Here is a 20,952-nt window from a genome sequence, read left to right on the forward strand (position 1 = left end):
ACTGTTTATTTTTGCCCTTACTCTTTCTATCAGAGGAATTCCTTCCCTACTGAAAACTCTTTTTTTCAGGAAATATTCTGTCCTGCTTACTTCATCTGGGATCACAGTCTGATTGTGACTCAGTTTTTTTGTACTTCTCATGCCATTAAACGTGTCTAAAAAAGGATCTCATTGTTAGAAACCCGTGGCATGAAAAGTTGTGTCAGGAATAAAAAGAAATCTCAGGTAGAAGTCTGAATCCTGCTGCTCAGTCTCCTGGCGCGCCCTTTAAAGGTTGAATAAGCTCGTTTCAGCGGAGTCAAACTGACCTTCCTTTGATCGGCTGATATCTTTAAAGGAGCGATGACCTCGCTGTAACAAAAAGATCAGTTTCCTGCTTTGTAATAGCTGCACTTTTCATTCATGGCCAGCCGAGACAAAGCTCGAGCAGGACGGTCGATGCCCAATGCCTGCACGCAGCCTTTAGCACGACCTTGTGATGATCAGGGAGTAGAGTTAATCACAACACGGGAGAAAAAGGTGGTTCAGAAGAATCCAGACAGAATGATCCAGCCGGACTTCAAAAATATTTAACTTTCTAAACCAGCTATAACACAAACTTCAAACTGGGTTTTTGACTCCAGACGAAAAGACGAAATATATTCTGACACCAAAAAGTTTGCAAACTTCACTTTCATTGGCTTCAGCCCCCAACACCAGGCAGGGAACAAGAAGACGACTCGCCTATCTCTGTGAGAACGCTTCAAAATGAGTTACAACCTTATCGAGACGGTATCAGGAAAGATTTTAGGATACGTGTTGAAAACAAGCAGCTCGAGGTTCGTAAAGATAAGTCACCTCTTCAAGAAGAAGCTAAAGCAGATATCAAAGCTCTGCGAGATCAACGCTCACAGAAAACACACACGAGATTACAAACACGCAGAAAGAAAACGAAACTTCACACAACGATGACGCCACAGTCATTATTTCTCTCCGTTCCTCAGAATAATTAATCAATTTCCCATCATAAACTTTTTTCTCCTTTTACTATTTTCCTCCTTTCCCTCTTTTGCTAACACTGTGTTGAATCTTTTTCTTTTTCTGGACAAAAAGGGACACAAAAGAAAAAAAAAGGAAAAAGAAAAAAGGAAAAAAAGAAGAAAAAGAAGAAATAAAGGGGGGTAGAAAAGAAAAAAGAAAAAAAAGAAAAGAAAAAGAAGGAAAAAGGAAAAAAAGGAAAAAGAAAAAGGAAAAAAGAAGATAAAGCAGAAAAAAGGGGGGAAAGAAGAGAAAAAAGAAGAAACAAGGAATAATGGAAAAAGAAAAGAAAAAGAAGGAAAAATGAAAAAAGGAAAAAAAGAGAAAGAAAAGAAAAAGGGGAAAGGAGAGAAAAAAGAAAAAAGACAAGAAAAAAAGGAAAAAGAAAAAGGGGAAAAAGAAGGAAAAGGAGAAAAAAGGGGGAAAGAAGAGGAAATAAGAAAAAAAGAAGAAAAGAAAAAAGAAGAAAAGAAAAAAGAAAAAAAAGGGAAAAAAAAGAAAAAACGGGGAAAGAAGAGAAAAAAGAAAAGAAAAAAGAGGAAAGAAAAAAAAAGAAAAGAAAAAGAGAAGAAAAAAGGAAATAAGGAAAAAAGATAAAAAAAGAAAAAAGGGGGAGAGAAAAAAAGAAAAGAGAAAAGAGGAAAGACGAGAAAAGAGAAAAAAAGGAAAGAAGAAAAAAAAAAAAATTCTGTTTAACTGTATTTTTTTGTATCAGGTAGACTTTGCTAGTCCCGGGTTGGACCCCCTTTTTCCTTCAGAACTGCCTTAATCCTTGGTGTCACAGATTCAACAAGGTCCTGGAAACATTCCTCAGAGAGTTTGCTCCATATTGACATGATAGCATCACACAGTTGATACAAAATCACCCTTAAATCACCTTTCTTCCCCATTCTGATGTTCATGCCTAAATGCACTGAGTTGCTGCCATGTGATTGGCTGATTAGATATCTGTGTTGATGAGCATTTACCTTATCAATGTGGGGATGCCAGTATTCGTCATGCTGAGTCTTGGCGTCGGTGCTGTTGATTCTGGAGAAGAAGGTTGGCTTGGTGAGGAAGAGGAGAGCCGGGTCCAAACCAAACGTCTCAGCGATGACGGCTTGTATTCGCCCACGTACGTCTCTAACCACGAAGGAAAGGACAAGAAGAGGTGTGACTCATATCCGGTGTACGAGAAGCTTTGGGCAAAGACTCTCAGTAAAGTTATGGAGCTCAGGTTTTTATTTCTGCAAACACAAACTCTGAGGCTGGATTCAATTTAATAAAGTTGGCCTGTGATGTGTTTGTTTACTGAAACCAATATGCATAAAAGCCATAAAGATCCATACTTTATCAGCTAGGAAACAACATTACTCCAGATTATTATTGTATATTACTCTATAAACCAGGGGAGTCAGCAGGAAAGTGCAGTAAACACATATTTATTCCTGGATTCATAGTCACCTGTACAGCTGGAAATCCTCCTGGGTGAAAACGTCTCCGATCTGATCCCCAAAATACCTGCAGCCACACACCGTCACACAATCAAACACACACACACACACACACACAGGAAGTCAGGGCGCAGACAGAGCCAATCAGAGACGCACGCCGAGGACAGACGCAGCAGAGAGGGGGAGCAGATCCGTTAGCATAAATTAACTTCACAGTCAACCATCACACCCACAGCTGTGCCGCCCGACAACCCCAACGCATCACATCATCAGACAGCAAACCACCCAGCAGGGGGTGACGGTGCGAGCGCTATCGGCATCACTTCCTGATTACAATCTGCCACTTAGTCCCTGAGGATCTGGTGTCAGCGCCCTGCCCGGTGGGAGAAGGAGGCAGAGGGAGATAAATATGACAGAGCTGAAAAAGAGCTGGGATCCTGTGGCAGTGATGGATGAGGCCTGCGTGGGTCACTAAACCTGCAGAGCACAGCTGACCCCGACCAGCTCCAGAAAGACGGATGAAGAGTTTTGGTGAATATAGTCTGGGAAAGTTTCACACTAAAGGAGATGCTCTTCTTCAGTTTAAAACAAAATAAAAAAAGGAGAAAGTGAACTTTCTCACCTGTATATGTTGACAAACTGTTTCCCCATCGACAACGCTCCAGAGTGCAGGTCAAGTATGGAAGCCTGGAAGGGAAAATAACAGCAGTTGAAGCTCACACACGGCTCTGTGGTTGTTACATGATCGATGTTCGTCCTGAGGTTTTTTTATTGCTTCTCCATCCCTCAGACGCTCTGCTCTGCTCTGTCCTTTCTCTGAAGTCCTGCTGCTTCTCCTTCATTTCTTTAAGTGCCCTAAAACTCCACAAACAGGCCGCGTGTTTGAAGACAAGCAGGTGAGCTGAGGACAGAGAGCAGGAAGGAGGGGACGCCAGGGACACCCTGACATGTATGGAAGCCCATTTCTGACAGTTATAAAAATATATATATATGTATATAAAAAAAATAAATATTCAGATATGGGATAACAAGTCAAAATTATGCGTTAAAGTGAAAATTGTGCGATGGAAAGTCAGAAATATAAGATAAAGGTATAATTTTGGAATGAAAAATGAAACTATGAGATAAAATGTCATAATAAAAAATAAAGAAACATTAATATAGAGATAATATAGATAATATAGATAAACAGTCAAAAATGAGATGAAGTCTTAATTTTGAAATGAAAAAATTAAAATATGTTAAATAGATGAAATTATAGGATAAAAATGTCATAATTGTAGAATAAAGGCATAATTATGAGATAAATGGTCTAAATTATGAGATTACAAGTTGAAATTATAAAACAAATTGTCAAAATTATGAGAAAAAGAGTTGAAACTATAAGATAAAAGGTCATAGTTAACAATGAAATAGTCATAAATATGAGATAAAAATCATAATTATGTGAAAAAAAAGTCAAAAAATGAGATAAAACTGAAATTATGGGAACAAAAAGTAAAAAAGTATGAAAAAAAAAGGCTAAGGATAAGATCAAGAAGTTGGAGTTATAAAACAAAAATTCAAATTATGAGACAAAATAGTCATAATTATGAGATAAAGGCATAATTTGGGGATGAAAAATGAAGTTATGAGATTAAATCGTTGAAATAATAAGATAAAAAGTCATTATTGTAGAACAAAGGCACACTTATGATATAAATGGTCTAAATCATGAGATTTAAAATTAAAATTATTAGCCTACTGTCTCATAATTTTAAGAAAAAGAGTTGAAACTTTGAGATAAAAACTCATTATTATGAGATAAATATTCAAAAATATAAGATAAAAAGTACAAAAATTAAGATTTACTCATAATGATGAGAAAAAAAGTCAAAAATATAAAATTAAATTGTCATAATGAGAACAAAAAGGCATTATTATGAGATAAATGGCCCTAATTATGATATAAATTGTTATAATTATGAGATTAAAAGTCAAAAATAAGAGAAAAAGTTCAATATTTGAGATGAAGGCCTTAATTATGAGATAAATAGTTATAGATATGAGACAAAAAGTTGAAATTTTAAGATAATTGGTCATAAATATGAGATAATATTGTAATTATGAGAACAAAAAGTTAAAAATATGAGAAAAAAATGAATAATTTTGAGGGAAAAAAGGCTAAAGAATTGGGTTAAGTAGTTGGAGTTATAAGATAAAAATTCCAAATTATAAGACCAAATAGCCATAATTATGAGATAAAGGCCTAACTGTGAGATAAAAATGTAAAAATGTAAATAAAGGTATAATTATGAGATAACAAATCCAAAGTATGAGATTTAAATGTCAAAATTATAAGATAGTAGAAAGTAGAAACCTTACTTACAATCTATTTTCCTATCATCTTAAACAGCTAGAGCAAACTTCAGAATAAAGCTACTGCTCTGTCTGTGGTAAAGTTTTTTTTCCTGTCTACTATCTCATCATAATAACATTTGTAAATCATTATTTTAACTTTTAAAATTTAATAAATCTAAATCTTTGTCTCATAATTTTTACTTTCTTTCTTTCTTTCTTTAACTGGCAGAAATGGGCTTCCATAGACACCTCTGGAGGAGATTACGACCCCATGTCTCATCTGCTGGAGGAGCTCAACAAGCTTTTCTTCTACTTTATGTAAAAGTCTGCCCCCTAGAGTCAGGAGAGGCCAACTGCAGCGGGTAGTTTCACTCGTACAGAGAACTGTTGGTGAGTAAAACCTGAAAATATGGGCTCTGCTGGGCTGAAGATGAAGTTTTATTAATATGGAGGATGTAGCCTGCATACAGAAACGCTGCCTCAGCAAAAGTTTTCAAACAAAGTGAACATCCATTACCTGAGGTACACCTCTCAGACAGATTATGTCTCCACAGATGCTCATTCAGTGGAACATTGCTTTGAGTTACAAAGAAACAGCCCTCAAAGTGCTTTTTGATTCTTCATATTTGCATTTTTCTTTTAAAAACAGACAGCGAGGGAACTGCGAGGAGCTGACAGAGCTGATTTAAGGATATGAAACACTCCAGCGACTCATAACGGCTGCTTGTTTGTAGATTCTGAGATTCAGGAAAAGATTTTTTTTTTTTTACTTTTCATTTCCACAGTGTGTGTATGCTCTTACCCCTCCCTCTGATCCAGCCAGTGCCAGCCCTCTCTCAGCCAGCCTGTGAGCCACAAACAGAAAACAGGATCACTGACTCAGCTGCTCTGCTGAGGGAGACGAGGATGGGAAGAAAAGCAGGAACAGGTTTACCTCTGGAGGACCTGAGCTTCCTCCCTCGTCACCACGCTGTCGGTGACTGCACGGCCACACTTCTGAGGGGTGCACCCTGGGAGAAAAACACAGAAACAGGGATGTGCACATAAAACATTTGGTGCAGTATTTTGTTTTTACAGCTTTAAGCCCCAAAGCAGCTGCAGAAAGTAGCTCCTACAGAAACAAAGTGCAAGGTAAGGAGTTCACTGGAGTTTTGCTCATTAACACAACAAAATTCAGGGTTTGGCTCTCACCTCTGTGGATTATAATTTACTGCCTGAGGCCCGGCTCTCCCACTGTGTCGTTTTAGCTATTGAGGATGCAAAACTGAACTTTTAGCAGCCCACACATTTAATAAGACATGTCTAATTTATTGTCATCCCTCTGCCAAGAGGAGGCTGTGAGCCGTTTTTGATTTTCACAGAACATTAGGCGCACTTATCCAGCAGGGTTTGATTTCTCTACATCAAATTAAGTTGAGTGTAAAAGAAACACAGCAGCACTTCAATTCTGAAAGTATTATAAATAATTGGATAAAGATTTTTTTGTTCTGTGTATTTCCAGCACACTGGGAGCTGAGTGTCCTAACATCCCAAGAGCTGAAATGTTTTGTAAATACAAAGTAATTGTGATGTTGAACGTTGATAGATAAATTAGTTTAGAGGGTTTTTTTATGTTACACCAAAGGAACATTTCAGGAGTCACATCTGCAGTTACATTTTTATCTAGTGGTGCTTGTGCAACAGCGCCATCTGGTGGATCATTGTTATAATTTCACAAGTCATTTTCAGGGGTCATTTGTCTGATATTTCACTTTCATTTAAAACAGAAAATTAACAGCTTAGATCATTTATTTCACTAAAAATGAAAATCATGTGTTGGCATTTTCAGTTTTTGTGCTGATTTCTTTAATGTCATATTTGCTCTTCAAAAATAACACTAAAATCATGTCTGAGTTCATAATTTTTAGCATTATTTGTTCAAAATATTTCAAAAAATTTTAAAATTTAAAACATTGTATATAATACTTATTAAAAAAATCAAAAAATTTAAAAACTTTTCAAATAATAATCGTGAAAAATTATAAATAATTGAACACTATTTAAATAATAATCAATGACAATTATCAGAAAATGAATAACTATTCAAATAATAATCATTTAAAAAGTAAAAAATAAATAAATAAAACTTTTTGAATAATAATCATAAAAAAATTAAAAATAACTAAAAATGATTTAAATAATAATCATTACCAATTTTCAAAAAATAAACAACTATTTAAATAATAATCATTGAAAATGTAAAAAAAATAAATAAAACTATTTGAATAATAATCATTAACCATTTTAAAAAAATTAAAACAATTAAAACAATAATGAAAAATTAAAAAATAATTAAAAACTATTTAAATTATAACCATTAACTATTTAAAAAAAATAATAACTATTTGAAAAATAATCATCAAAAATGAAAAAAAAAAAAAAAAAAAAACTATTTGAAAAATAATCATTGGAAAAAAAAAAGTAAAAACTATTTGAATAATTACTTTAGATCAAATAATTCAGGTTTCTCTCTTCTTGTCCTGTCAGCTGGTTACTGGGAGTTTTGGGACATAATTTTTTTTAATTTTGTCCAAACTGTGAAATAGACGATGAGGGACATTTCTAGAGAGCGTAATCTGACAGAGAATGTCATAAACAACCAAAAAGCAGCAGAGGATGTACTTTCTGCCGCCTAATACGAGCTGTATTTGTTCAGGAAGCTTGACATTACCCCGTCCCAGTTATATTTACACAGCAGAGTGTGTCAGCTGACTGCCTCATCGAGCACAGAGACCAGAGACCAGAGTCTCACCTGGGTAGCGTTTGTAGTTCTCGTAGTCGTCAGAGCACTGGACGGGGAAGACTCTGGGATTGGGCGTCACCAGCTCCCTCTGGCTGACCAGAGTTTCTGTAATCTCGCTGTCCAGAGAGGCCAGGTACAGGTACACAGCTGCTACACACACACACAGAGCAAGCAGCAACAAGGCCACAGATCCTCGGGAAGCTCTCCATCCAGACGACTGCCGCAGAGCGTTACCTCTGTACAACACAGAAAGGAAAGATTACAAACTAAATTCAACTACAGTGCTGGTGAGGAAATCATATTCCACTTGTTCTTGTTCTAATGTCTTCAGACTCTCCAAACACAGATCTTTTTTTAGGACGTATCTTTATTCTGCAAAATCTGGATATCCAGATGCAGTCTGAGCATGACTGAATAGTATGATTGTTATATTTCATCTGGATATTTGATTAATTTAACACATTTAATAGATTTCCTACTCATTAAATTTCATTAACAAACCAAAACAAGGAAAAACATATATAATGAAGAGAGGCAGGGGGAATTTGTCTATGTCACTTACTCCTACAGTAATTTACTGAAGATTATTTACAAAAAGAAAAAGAAAAAAGAAAAAAAAAAATTCGTTAGGTTTCCCCCCTTGGTAACACATGTAAGTTTGTCATTATACCAAGAGTTTGTCACTAGTTTCAGACATTTTTCTATAACCAACCTGCATGGTGTCAGTAAACCACCAACCGACTGCACACCTCCACTCACCTTTTGATTTTCTTCTCTATTTCCGCGTTGTTGGAGCCCTGCGTGTTTCTCATCCGCAGCAGCGCCATCTCACCTCACGACATCCGGGTAAAAGCATGAGAAATAAACCGTTACACACTTCTATTAATACAGTAATTACTGCCCTGACTGAACACTTCATGAGAAGCAGCTGAACCGCCACCTGAATCTCGCTCCACTTCCTGGTTGGTGCGTTCCTGCAAGCTGATTGGCTGTTGGAAAGGAAAGCGGCGCTCCGGTAGGACCACGTTCGGGGTAAATGTACGGTGGCTCTGAAGTGCAGAAGTCGCCCAAAAATAAAAATGAATAATAAATACATGAATGAAAATTTTAAAAATATATATAAAAAAGTAGAAAAATGAGAAAAAATAAATCAATAAATTAATATGAAGGAAAAAAAGAAGGAACGACATTCAGACACACTTTCAATCCATAGACGATAAAAAAACAAACAAAGGTGTTTTGGAAAAGATGGGAAAAAATCTGGCCACAAAACCGCAAACCAAACGCCACAAAACTTTTGAGACATCTTAAGGCATCCCAACTAAGAGAAATGAGGGATACATAAAAAATACAAACAAAAAACAAAACAAAACAAAAAAATAAATAAATATAATAAATTAATTGAAATTCAATGTAATGTTTTCTTTCTGCAATGTCACTGAAGCTGTTTTTGATTTTTATTGATATTTATGTATGTTCGTCTTAAATGTTAGGCAGGTAAAATAAATATGTTGTATATTTTAATAAGAGCAGCTGGAGTTGGATGTAGTCTTGAGTCAAAAAGGTAACAAAAATACCACAAAAATAATGTTGCTTGGCTTGTGAAATGAGTGACTTGAAGAAAATGTTGGTTTTGACTATTCTATACTGAGTATTTGTGCTATTAACTGGGTCTAAAAAGGACTGGATCACTGAAAAAAGAAAATGATAAAAAACAAAATAAAGTACATTTTTTATCAACTACAAATATCCCCAAAAATGACAAAATAGATAAATAAATAAATAAATAATAATAATAATAATAATAATAATAATAATAATAATAATAATAATAATAATGATAATAATAATAAAAAATAATGGATAATTATGACTCAAATATGACTAAAATGCTCAAACTTTAAGTTGTATGAATTTTGACAAGACTTAAAAAATAAAAATAAAAATTGAAAAAAAGTATAAACATGATTAAAATTAACAAAAAATAAAATGACATTTTGATCAGAAGATAAGACTAAGATTAGAGTTAAAACAGGCCATCAAAAACAAAACTAAACCTAAGCCCTACTTCTTTAAATCATGTCTGTAGTGTGTGCAAACTAGTTTTAATTTTTCAAAATGTCCAGTATCACATCAAATTTGTACTTCAGGGCCACCGTACAACTCCGTTCCGCTGCAGATCAAAACTGCAAAGCTACTTGATTTTGCGTTTCTCCCTCTGTCTCAAACTGTAACACTTTGAATGATTTTATTTTATCACTCCATCCATTGCTCTGCCTGCCAAATGTCTTAAGACCAAAGTAATCGATCACCGATCCTGCGCTCTCGCATTGACAGGACTGAGCAGTGACAGAAGCATCAGGAGCTCCCTGCATGAAAACAAAGTAGTCCGTCCCGACAGCATCCTGCTCGCTGTGGAGGAGAAAGTCTTTAACCTCACCTCTGAAGCGAGTTAACCCTTAATCTGGTGAGTCGATCCGTTTATCATGTGCTGACTGCAAACATGAACACACCCTGTTACTAATTACATGACTGTCTATTTGCCCCCAGGCAGGATGGCGAGTAACCCGTGGCCCAAAGGAAAGAAACTGGTGCATCTGGATTTAAAAGGCGCCCCTCCGAGGGTGGGGTACCTCCACCAGGTAAGAATCTGAGCAGTTGCTCCACTTTGATGTGTTTCAGTGCATAATAACAGCCCTGCTACTGTTTTGGATCAATAATGTATGTGGTCCACTAATGTGTTTATCCTCCCATCAGCTGATCGAGTTCTTCTCCCAGCTGGGAGTGGATGGCCTGCTGGTGGAGTATGAAGACATGTTTCCTTATGGAGGGGAGCTGAAGCTGCTGCAGTCCACGGCTCAGCCCGCGTACAGGTGAAGTTTACTCATTAACACAGGGTGTGGATGGATATCTGCTTTATACTGATTTAAGCTCCTGTGAAGGTGTCTGACAGTCACAAAACAAGAGTCAACAGGAATCTTATCAAGTGTTTTAGTCTAGGTCTAAGTAACAAATGTCTTCAAATACAGTATTATTTATCCAACTTTTATTTTGTATTGTTTTATTATTTTTTTTTTTTTATGTATTTACAGATTTACTAATATTACCCTCTAGTATTTTTTTGTATTTTCTTTTTTTATTTATTGATTTTAATAAATTATGTTTTTTCAGGTGTGCAGTTTTCCGCTTTTTATTACAGTTCTTGCGATTAAATTTCATTTTATTCATTTATTCATTTTTATTAATAAATTTATTTATTTTAATTAATTTATTCATTTATTCATTTTTATTAATAAATTTATTTATTTTAATTAATTTATTTGAATTAGCTATTATTTCGGTTGTGGAGTTTTCTGCTTTTGATTCCATTTCTTGCTTGTTCATTTTATGTATTTATTTATTTATTTATTTATTTTTATTAATAAAAATTAGTTATTTTTTTCAATTGTGCTTTTTTCTGCTTTTTATTCCACTTCTTGCTATATAATTTTATTAATTTAATTTTATTCATTTAGATGAATTAGTTTTTTTTCAATTGTGCAGTTATCTGCTTTTTATTCCACTTTCTGCTAGTTCATTATATGAATTTATTTTTATTTTTGTTTTTTAATTAGTTATTTTTTTCAGTTGTGCAGTTTTCTGCTTTTTATTCCAGTTCCTGCAATGTCATTTTATTTATTTATTTATTTATTTATTTATTTATTTATTTATTTATTTATGTATTTATTTATGTATTTATTTATTTATTTATTTTTATTGTAATTTGTTTTTTTTTTAATTGTGCTTTTTTTCTGCTTTTTATTCCACTTTTTGCTATATAATTTTGTTTATTTCATTTTATTTATTTATTTATTTTACTTAGTTATTTTTTTTCATTTGTGCAGTTTTGTGCTTTTTAATTCCAGTTCTTGCTATTTCATGTTATTTATTTATTTATTTATTATATTTTATTTTATTTTATGTTTGTAAATCACTTTGTATTGCTTTGTAGGTGCTGCACGAAAAGTGCTATACAAATAAAGTTTGATTGATTGATTGATATGAGCCACAGTCAACTGATCAGTCCAAAAAATGTCTTATTTCGAGTTATTTGAAGATAAAAATAAGGTCTGAATTGCTGTAACAAAAAAAAATCTGCCAGTCTAATGTCTTATTACAGGAAACTTATCTCCTGGTCCTTTCGCAGATTTTTTTTTTTACCTCATTTAAATCGCTTGAAATAAGACATTTTTCTGGACTGCTCAGGTGAATGTGCCTCATATTAAGTCTAAAAAGAAATTATTTACCGAAGTAAGACAAAAACACTTGATAAGATTTCAGTTTTTTGCCGTGAGCAAAGAAACAAACTGAAACATTTTGTTTTGAGACGTCCCTAAAGTTGCCTCAGACCAAAAGTTCCCCTCAGCTCTTTAATATTTGATGCATCGTAAAACAATTTTGTTGAATAAGTCATGTTTTCTTTCTGTTTCCAGCCGAGAGGACGTGTTGTCTCTGCAGGAATTTGCAAACTCTAAAGGTTTGGAGGTCATCCCGCTTGTGCAGACGTTTGGTCACATGGAGGTGAGGAGGACGCTCTGTTTTTGTCTTGCTGTGGACTTCCTGTGTTCAGTCTTTACGGTTAAATATTATTCAAGGCTGTTTAACGTCAGAGTAACCTGCTGCTTCCATCCTCTGACAGTTTGTGCTGAAGCACCGGGCGCTGTGGGGGCTGAGGGAGGTGCCGTACTGCGTCGGCACCCTGAATCCTCACAAACAGGAGGGGGTGCGGCTGGTGATGGAGATGCTGAGGCAGGTGGTGGAGCTGCACCCGGGGTTGAAAACTCTGCATATCGGAGCAGACGAGGTAAAAGGTTAAAAGGTTAAAAGGTTAAAAGCAGATCCATTCTGGTCTGGAATAAACTGATTCTTCTTCTTTTTAAATTATTTAAGGTGTACATCCTCGGTGAGGGGGAGGAGTCCAAGCTGTGGCTGGCCACCCCAGGGCGGACAGTAGAGCAGCTGTTTCTGAGTCATGTGACCAAGGTGGCCACAGCCATTAAGAAGGAATGGCCACACATGAACATCATCATGTGGGATGATATGATGAGGAGCATGAGTCAGGACACACTCAGAGGTGAGGAAACAACACAGCTGGTGACAAAGACGAAAAATTAAATCTGTTACTCGTTTTAATGAGTCTCCTCTCGTCTGTGGACCAGATAGCGGTCTGGTGGGGCTAGTCCAACCAATGTTGTGGGATTACACCCCTAATCTGGATGTTGAGAAAACCGGTAAGGGCTGAAAACCGATGAAACCAGTATTTTAATTCATGATGTGATTTTCTGAGCATTCGTTGTGTTTCCCAGTGTCTCTGCTGGAGAAGTACTGCAGTGCTGGTATGTCCGACCTGTGGACAGCCAGCTCCTTTAAAGGCTCCACCAGCGTTTACACGTGTGTGCCCAGCACACAGAAACACGTGGACAACCATCTGCAGTGGCTGAAGGTGGCTGCTTCTCTGTCAGCGCGGATAAACCTGCAGGGCATCGCCCTCACCGGCTGGCAGAGGTCAGGGTTCCTCTTAGATTGTCACAGGTTTAATCAAAAATGTGTAATATATATATTTACCAACCCTTTGTCTGAACACCCCCCTCTGTCAGGTATGACCACCTGTCTGTGCTGTGCGAGCTGATGCCCGTGGCGCTCCCATCACTGGCAGCGTGTCTCCAGACTCTCAGCTGTGGTCAGCTCAGCGTGGAAGATCAAGTCAAGGTGTCTGAGAGGTTGGGTATTTCCTCAGTGGAGGCTGAGGCCATGGAAAGGTGAGGCCTGCTTCATCAGGTCATAGGTTATTGTCTTTTATACTGCAAAATAATGAGATCTTATCAAGTGTTTTTGTCTGATTTTCAGTAGAAAATGTCTTTTTAGACTTAATATGAACCACATTCACCTGAAAAAGATTTTTTCTCAGTCTTTTTTTTACTTATTACAGCAATTCAGACCTCATTTTGTCTTAAATAACTTGAAATCAGTCATTTTTCTGGACTGGTCAGGTGAATGTGGCTCAGATTAAAGCTGCTGTGAGGAGGATCTGTTTTAATTTGACTGCAGCGCCACCTTCTGGCCTGGAGTCTCACATACACTGTCGTAAATTACTTTAAGTGAGGTCTGTGTTTGTTTTGGAAGTAAATGGAGTTGGATCAAGTCAGTTTTCTTTGTTCAAGTCAGCTTTTTGCTGGATACAAGGCATTGAGGTAAGGTATTTATCAGTTTAGTTATGCAGCGCTACGACAAGCTAACATTGTTGTAGCCGGCTATATGTAGTGCTATCGGCTGGGGATGGGTACCTTTCACATTTGAAACCATACGGTACTAATTCCCGATACTTGGATATGGGTACTCAACGGTACCAATTGTTGGTACTTTTTTTGTGTTTATGTGGTAAAAAGATTTAGATTTGTTAGATGATAACAATATATAACCTTATTATGCTATGTTTATGTACAGCATGAAAAACTGTCTACCCCTCCACTCCCTCACAACCACAAGGATGCATTTAGGTACCTAAACATGACTTTACGTGAATCAGTTCTCGGTACTTTTGACAGAATTCGGTTGGCGCCTGTAAAAGTACCTAATTCGGTACCAAAGACTGTATAAAACATGGACGTAGTCTCGCAGACGTCACCCATCTGTTTCTGAAACGGAAAACGAAGCAGATCGGCTATAGCGGCCATACTGGAAGTGGCAGGGGCTTCGCATACAGCCATAGGGCACCTGTCGGTCACATGACCCTGAGCTGTGCCTCGTGATCTTAATATCCTCTGAACGGCCGTGTTAGAAAAAAATTCACCCCCCCAGTGTGTGCTGAAAGCAAAATTAGCGACTCAGACAGGAGACGTTTTTTGAACCAGGCTGTAAATGGGTTAATTTCTGCTTTGAAAATGGCTTTCTTTGGCTTGGTGTGTTTGTGACTTCCTGTACTTCTGGAGCCAGCCTCAAGCGAACACTGGAGAAACAGCAGATTTTAGACCTTCAGCATCGTCTCATATTCTCAGACCGGAGGTTACCGCTTGTTCAATATCCATCCCTACTATTAGCAGCCAGGTTCTCGGACATATCTGTAGGCTACACTGCAAAAAGACAATCTTATCAAGTGATTTTGTCTTATTCTCAGCAGAAAATGTCTTTTTAGACTTTAAATGAGCCACATTCACCTGAGCAGTTGAGATAAATGTCATACTTGAGGTGCTTAAAACAAAAAAAAGTCTGAGTTGCTTGTAATGAGTACAAAAAAATTGCCCCTGGAAGAAGAGAAAAGTTTCTTGTGCTACGACATTTTTCTAGTTTCAAGCAAATTTTTCTTATTCCATTGGCAGATTTTTTTGACTTGTTACAAACAATTCAGACCTCATTTTGTCTTTGAATAACTTGAAACTAGACATTTCTCTGGACTGCTCAGGTGAATGTGGCTCATATGTAGTATAAGAAGACAATCTTTACTTAAAGTGAATGAATGAATGAATGAATGAATTTATTTCGAACATGCAAAAAAAAAGAAAAAAAACAGAAATAGGTCGTCACCATAAACAAACACATGCATACTAAACTTAAAAGAAAAACGAAGACTGCAGCAACAACCTGCATGTGTTACATATCTGCATGCTTGAAAAGGAGTAGGAAGAAGATAAACTTATTTAATCCTACCCCTATTATCCACACCTCCTACGGTGATATTTTAACTTTTACATATTTATACTTTTCATACACAGTCACATAACATTTCCCTTATATGATACTTAATTTCTGCATATGTTTTATTTGTTTGTTTGTTTAATTTTCAATTGGCTCTGTCATTACTGCCCTGGGTCAAACTGCTGTTCTTCATCCTGATATTTAGTCAAAAGGTGTGTTTTAAATATTCTCTTAAATATGCCTATAGTTTTACTTTTCTTTAATTCATCTCTCAAACTGTTCCATAATTTAACCCCTGATATTGACAAACACATACTTTTTAATGTTGTCCTAGCATGGTGTATTTTAAAATTCAGCTCCCCTCTTAAACTATAACCTCCTTCTCTTTCTGTAAACAGTTTTCTTATGTTGTCTGGAAGTAAATTGTTTCTTGCTTTGAATATTATTTGTGCAGTTTTAAGCTGAATCATATCTTGAAGTTTTAGGGTTTGTAATTCTAGGAAAAATCTGTTTGTGTGGTCTCTAAATCCTGCTTCATTGATGAATCTGATGGCTCTTTTCTGCATTTTAATCAGTGTTTGGAGATTACTTTTGTATGTGTTTCCCCATACCTCTAGGCAGTATGACAGATATGGCAAAATTAATGCACAATATAAAATATAAAGTGCTCTCTGGCTGAAGATTTGCCTTGTTTTTCCCAGGACGGCAATGCTCCGTGCCAACTTCCCCTGAACATATTTAATATGTGGCTTCCAGCAGATTTTGTGATCAAGAATTACACCAAGGAATTTGATTTCATTTACTCTTTTTATGTTAACATTGTCAATATCTAATTTTACATTTATATTTTTGCTTCGTTGTCCAAATAACATAAAATTTGTTTTATTCAGATTTAAAGACAGCTTATTTGCTTTAAACCATTTGTTAACATTATTCATTTCCTTTGTGATTACATCCAAAAGCTGCTGTAATTCCACACCACAATAAAAAATATTTGTGTCATCTGCAAATAACACAAATTTTAATACATTTGACACATGACAAATGTCATTTATGTACATTATAAATAGTTTTGGTCCTAAGACTGATCCTTGAGGGACCCCACAAGTAATGTCCATAAGATTAGACGCAATCTGATCAATATGTACAAACTGTTGACGGTTTCGTAAATAGCTCTTCAACCAATGCAAAACAGGACCACGGATACCATATAAAGTCAGACAAAAACACTTGATAAGGTTTAATTTTCCTGTGTTTAATGATTTTCAACTTTAACTGTGTGTTTGCTGTTCCTTGTGACCTTCAGGACCTCTGCAGACAACCCTCTGTTCCCAGGACAAAGACTCGCTGAGTTAATCGTGGAGCTGAATTCACTCCTGAACTCAGAGAATATTCGTTTTTTTGAAAACGACATGTGAGTGATGTGCACCACTCTTAATATTCACATTTGCTCAGTTTGAAACAGACTTAAAAGCAAACAAAGGGCGTAAAAAATGACCACTAAATGCTTTTCTGTAGGTTCGTCAGAGGATGGTTCAGCCCATACCACCAACGGAGGAAAACGGTGACTCCTCTAATAACCATGCAGATCCACAGCCAAGCATCAACGTAAGCGTTTTTAATGCCACAGCCAAACTTAACGCACTTTAAGATCTCTCCTTCAGCCTCTGATTGGGTCTCCTCAGGTATCTGACGATGCTACAACAGAAAGTGGAGGCTGTGAGAGAAGAGATGGTTCAGCTTTACCCAGAATCCACCGTCCAGGAGTGGATAGAAGAGCACGTGAGCCCCGTGATGGCTCCTTTACAGAGAATAACACAGGAAATCAGAGCCTGTGTCAAGGAGATGGTGCCATAGAGCATTTAGTCTGTCCAGAATGAAGTGATTTATGACAGGGCTTTTTACATCCTGTGTTAACTTAAGTTTATTTAACTGTAATTTCGCTCTTTACAAATCGAAACGTCCTTTTTTTCTGTTAGAAGACGACCTTCATATACATTTACATACAAAAACCTTTGTATACTTCCCAAGAATGTATCAAATAAACAGACGATGAACTGAGATGACAACAAAAATCTTTAGTAAACCAACAAATGAAAAAGTTTGCCTGAGATTCAGTCTTTGGTTCATAACGAGTCGACGAATGTTGAGAGATGCAGACGCCAAGATGGTGGAAGGGGAGGGTGGTCCTGAAACCTTGGGAAAGCACTTTAGATTGAACACATAAACACTTATTAGAGCTCAGTAGGAAGGCACAGTAATCAGTTATCTGTTCCCAAACAGTAATTAGCATGATAGTCTTGTCTTTTGTCAGTATTTGCAGGACATTTACAAAAAACGTAAACTTAAAACATGAGGATTTGCCTGAAAACTTTGATCTGACGTCGTTTTCCAACCTGTTTGATACAAAAATTAATATAAAAAATGCTGGAGTCCCTCAGTTACCATGACAACATACAGTCCGTAAAGAGATGCTGAAGGAGCCCATGTCTTTGGTGTTTCATGCACATGCTAACAGTGTGATGTCTAATGGGGCAAAATAAAACTGGAGGCTGAGTAACGCCCTCAGTAAAATCCACCCAAAGTCACAGGAAGGTCCCGCTCACGGTGAGATCACTGCTCATCAGCTTCATCGTCTGAATCACTACTCTCCTCCAAAGAGTCTTCCTCCTCATCTCCTCCGTACGCTGCCTCCTCCTCCTGCTGTCTGCGTTTCTGCAGCTCCTCCAGGCCCAGGAAGCGCTTCAAGAGGGAAGCCACCGCCTCCACATCGCTGAAAGGCAACAGGAAGTCACAGCCTTAGTGTTTTTGTTTCAATTCTTTCACACAGGAATACTTCAATCCCATCACGTACCTGCGGCTGCCCAGCGTGGCGCTCTGAGTCAGCGGGTAGGAGAAGCCGGCAGCCAGACGCAGCATCAGCACGTAGCCTTTTCCTAAATATCGTACCTTCTCTTCCTGGACACAGATGTCACACAGCTGCGTCAGGTCCAACACAACTGAGAGAAAGATAAAGAACAAGTTAGGATCTCTGACGTACACTCAGACAGTAGACCTCAGCAGTGTCACACACCTTTTTCATGCCCCTTCCTCCAGAACGTCAGGACCATAGCGTACAAGCTAAAACTCTTGAGTTCAATCAGGTTCTTGGTTTTGTCGAACACAGCTTCTTCCCACTCCTCCATGTTCTGCATGGCTACAAACACACAGCCTGTCACATAGAAGAGCTTCCAGAAGATGCTGTCTGTGGGATCAACAGGAAATAAAACTCATGAGTCACCAAAGTGAACGGAGAAGGCTGTGTAGATGTTTAGTCTTGAAACGTTTGAGGGACTATTTCAAGTTAGTTTGTACCTGAGCTGTAGTAAGCAGCAGCTAGCCCAACAGATGCTATACCTGCAAAACAATAAGAGAAAGGGATGTTTGAGAGTTTGTACTTCAGAGAGGGTTCATGTACAGGCTGTATAAACTAGGGATGGGAATTGATAAGATTTTGTCAGTATCGATTCCCGTTGTGAATTTTCTTGGTACAAAAAGTATCTTTACAGGTTTTCTGTGTCAACAACATTTAATTGAGTTTATACTGTAAGTGAATAAAATGTAGTTGGTCCCTGAGTCTGGATATTTCTGGGCATAATTAAACAGAAACAGGTAAAAATTTCACACAATGTGACGTTGATGTTCTGTGTTGTAATATATTAATAACTGAAGTAGGCCATCTAGTGTCTCAAAGTGCTTATAGCAATAGTTTAAGTTGTTTGGAACCTTTCCATCAGCTTTTAGCCTTTCATTAGCCTGTTAGCTTTTAGCATTTGAAATTCTCAGTATTTTTTACAAAGAGTGGATGTGATATGTTTCTGTGATGGAAGTTGAAATTCTATTCTGAAGCTGAATTTATACTGATGTGTGCTAACGGCTAGCATATCAATGCAGTTTCCCATATACGTTAGCATCAAGCTTGTGCTGTTTTGTTATTTTGGTAAATAAGGTGATTTATAACATTTTGAATGTACTGAATATGAATCTCCTGAGAGAGAGTGATGTACATTTCTTTATGAAGTCAGTTCTTCAGGAAATCCTGAATTGATCAGGGAATCTTTAAGCACAAAGGCTAACGATATCAATGGATTGTTTTTGATTCCCATCCCTGGTACAAACCTTTGTAGACACAAACTTACCAACAAGAAGAGACCAGGAACGGATGCCTGGAGATCTCTTCAGGTGGAGTAAGTTGGAGCTGTGCTCCTCTACCATCATGTATCCCATCTGAACCAAGGAAAGGAAACAGATACAAAAACTCAAACACAGCATCAATTTCACATTAAAATTAAACTTTAGCAAACTCATTTCACTTTTATAAAAATTTATTTAACTACCCTAGAGGAATCCATCTATTTGATATGTTGTCTTTGCACTATTTGCATTTATATGACTATAAGCTATTAAAATCTGGTTTTAATTAATATTTTCATACTTGAATACTACTTTATTTACTTCAGTGAAACTAATACATAATTCACATAGACTATCAGTGTAATACTTTAGATAAAAAACATGAAAAGAACACAAGGATACAATTTTCTTTCAGTGTCCTACAGTCAATATAAGGTTAAATTAATTAACTAACAAATGTTTACTTTCATGCAGCACATCTAGGCACTTCCAACAGCCGCAGATTGAAAAATAAAATAGACTAGGAGCTGAAAACGTCCTGGAAAACCAGGGTGATCATTGAGGAGGAACGTTTGTTTTGCTAATTTGACATGTATCTGTTCTTTGACAAACAAAAATTAAAGTTCCTTAAGATTAACCGTATATGACTTTATTTGTAAGTAAAAACCTGATAACGGGTTGAATCTCTCTTTTAGATCAGTATGGGCTCAGCACAGACCATCAGGATGCTGTCAGTGATGATAGGCGTGGTGCACAGCCCTGAAAACCTCACAGTGATGATGACAGACGGAAGCTTTAAGACGTTTTTGATCACTTACCTTAATTCTTCTTTTTTTATCAAATACCGAGGTTTAACTAAAGACTGAATCCCCACGAGGAAGCTCATACATTGAATTATAAGGAAGTTCTGCACATTATTTTGCAACAACCTCCACATGTCACGTGACTTCGATGGGTGATACTTCCTTCCTGGATCAGTCTGTTCTGATTGGACGGCACTTTGAAACCGCCTTCAAAATAAAAGTTTTATTATCAACAAAAAAAAATAATAATAATAAATTGAATGTAAAGTGTCCCGATGCTTTCTGGACTAAACTTACAGTCAAAATGTTTATGTACTCATGACTGAATTTGCTGAACCTGAAATCTGTTTGTATTGATATAAAATTAAAAAAAAAAAAAGAAAAAAAGAACAAAATAATAATAATAATAATAATAATAATAATAATAATAATAATAATAATAATAATAATAATATTTAATTATTACCCAAATTGTGTAACTAATCTTTGAGTCTTTCCTGTTGAGCAGGAGTCTCTCCAGTGTCAGACATCTCAATATTAACACATAAATTTATAGACCGTGGTTGAGGTTACATAAAATAGAATAAAAAAAAATTAAGGATTAAATAAAAAATAATTGCAGTGAATCAAATGAAAAGAAAAACAAAATAATGACAGTAAGTTAATAAACAGAAAGAAGGGCTCATCACTACAAAGATTATACAGACTGAAAGTAAAAGGTGAATAAATACAT

At 36.4% G+C, this 20,952-nt stretch overlaps 3 protein-coding genes across 3 annotated transcripts in view; 1 reads left to right on the forward strand and 2 right to left on the reverse strand.

The window, feature by feature from the left end:
• ogfod3 (2-oxoglutarate and iron dependent oxygenase domain containing 3) overlaps window positions 1-8,542 on the reverse strand; it is a 24,289-nt gene extending 15,747 nt beyond the window's left edge. Inside the window, exons 1-7 of the mRNA XM_074662509.1 lie at window positions 8,332-8,542; window positions 7,582-7,808; window positions 5,725-5,800; window positions 5,593-5,635; window positions 3,073-3,137; window positions 2,461-2,517; window positions 1,986-2,139 (exon numbers count right to left, since the gene is read on the reverse strand). Coding sequence (XP_074518610.1) covers window positions 1,986-2,139; window positions 2,461-2,517; window positions 3,073-3,137; window positions 5,593-5,635; window positions 5,725-5,800; window positions 7,582-7,808; window positions 8,332-8,399 — 690 coding nt within the window. The 5' untranslated portion in view covers window positions 8,400-8,542. The remainder of the gene's footprint in view (window positions 1-1,985; window positions 2,140-2,460; window positions 2,518-3,072; window positions 3,138-5,592; window positions 5,636-5,724; window positions 5,801-7,581; window positions 7,809-8,331) is intronic.
• Window positions 8,543-9,764: 1,222 nt separating this feature from the next.
• hexd (hexosaminidase d) lies at window positions 9,765-17,100 on the forward strand. The gene is made up of 12 exons (XM_074662507.1): window positions 9,765-10,039; window positions 10,123-10,214; window positions 10,330-10,445; window positions 12,045-12,132; window positions 12,251-12,415; window positions 12,502-12,685; window positions 12,771-12,842; window positions 12,918-13,116; window positions 13,209-13,370; window positions 16,550-16,657; window positions 16,762-16,851; window positions 16,929-17,100. The coding sequence occupies exons 2-12, from the start codon at window positions 10,128-10,130 to the stop codon at window positions 17,098-17,100; spliced, it is 1,443 nt and encodes a 480-aa protein (XP_074518608.1). The 5' UTR covers window positions 9,765-10,039; window positions 10,123-10,127.
• Window positions 17,101-17,856: 756 nt separating this feature from the next.
• On the reverse strand, window positions 17,857-20,386 carry cybc1 (cytochrome b-245 chaperone 1). The gene is made up of 6 exons (XM_074662510.1): window positions 20,235-20,386; window positions 19,422-19,509; window positions 18,598-18,639; window positions 18,317-18,487; window positions 18,098-18,242; window positions 17,857-18,016 (listed from the first exon to the last, which is right to left on the reverse strand). The coding sequence occupies exons 2-6, from the start codon at window positions 19,507-19,509 to the stop codon at window positions 17,857-17,859; spliced, it is 606 nt and encodes a 201-aa protein (XP_074518611.1). The 5' UTR covers window positions 20,235-20,386.
• Between the last annotated feature and the right edge of the window lie 566 nt (window positions 20,387-20,952).

Source organism: Halichoeres trimaculatus, unplaced genomic scaffold, assembly GCF_033239565.1.
Source record: "Halichoeres trimaculatus isolate MK-OKI-2021-1 unplaced genomic scaffold, fHalTri1.1 fHalTri1_scaffold_23, whole genome shotgun sequence".
Lineage (NCBI taxonomy): Eukaryota > Metazoa > Chordata > Actinopteri > Labriformes > Labridae > Halichoeres > Halichoeres trimaculatus.

Coding starts and splice junctions, on each gene's coding strand:
- hexd (XM_074662507.1), top strand. CDS start 10,128: ATGGCGAGTAACCCGTGGCCCAAAGGAAAGAAACTGGTGCATCTGGAT. Junction 12,686..12,770: donor GAGTCAGGACACACTCAGAG/GTGAGGAAACAA, acceptor TCTGTGGACCAG/ATAGCGGTCTGGTGGGGCTA. Junction 16,658..16,761: donor CGTTTTTTTGAAAACGACAT/GTGAGTGATGTG, acceptor GCTTTTCTGTAG/GTTCGTCAGAGGATGGTTCA.
- cybc1 (XM_074662510.1), bottom strand. CDS start 19,509: ATGGGATACATGATGGTAGAGGAGCACAGCTCCAACTTACTCCACCTG. Junction 18,488..18,597: donor TGCTGCTTACTACAGCTCAG/GTACAAACTAAC, acceptor TTGATCCCACAG/ACAGCATCTTCTGGAAGCTC. Junction 18,243..18,316: donor GAGGAAGGGGCATGAAAAAG/GTGTGTGACACT, acceptor TCTTTCTCTCAG/TTGTGTTGGACCTGACGCAG.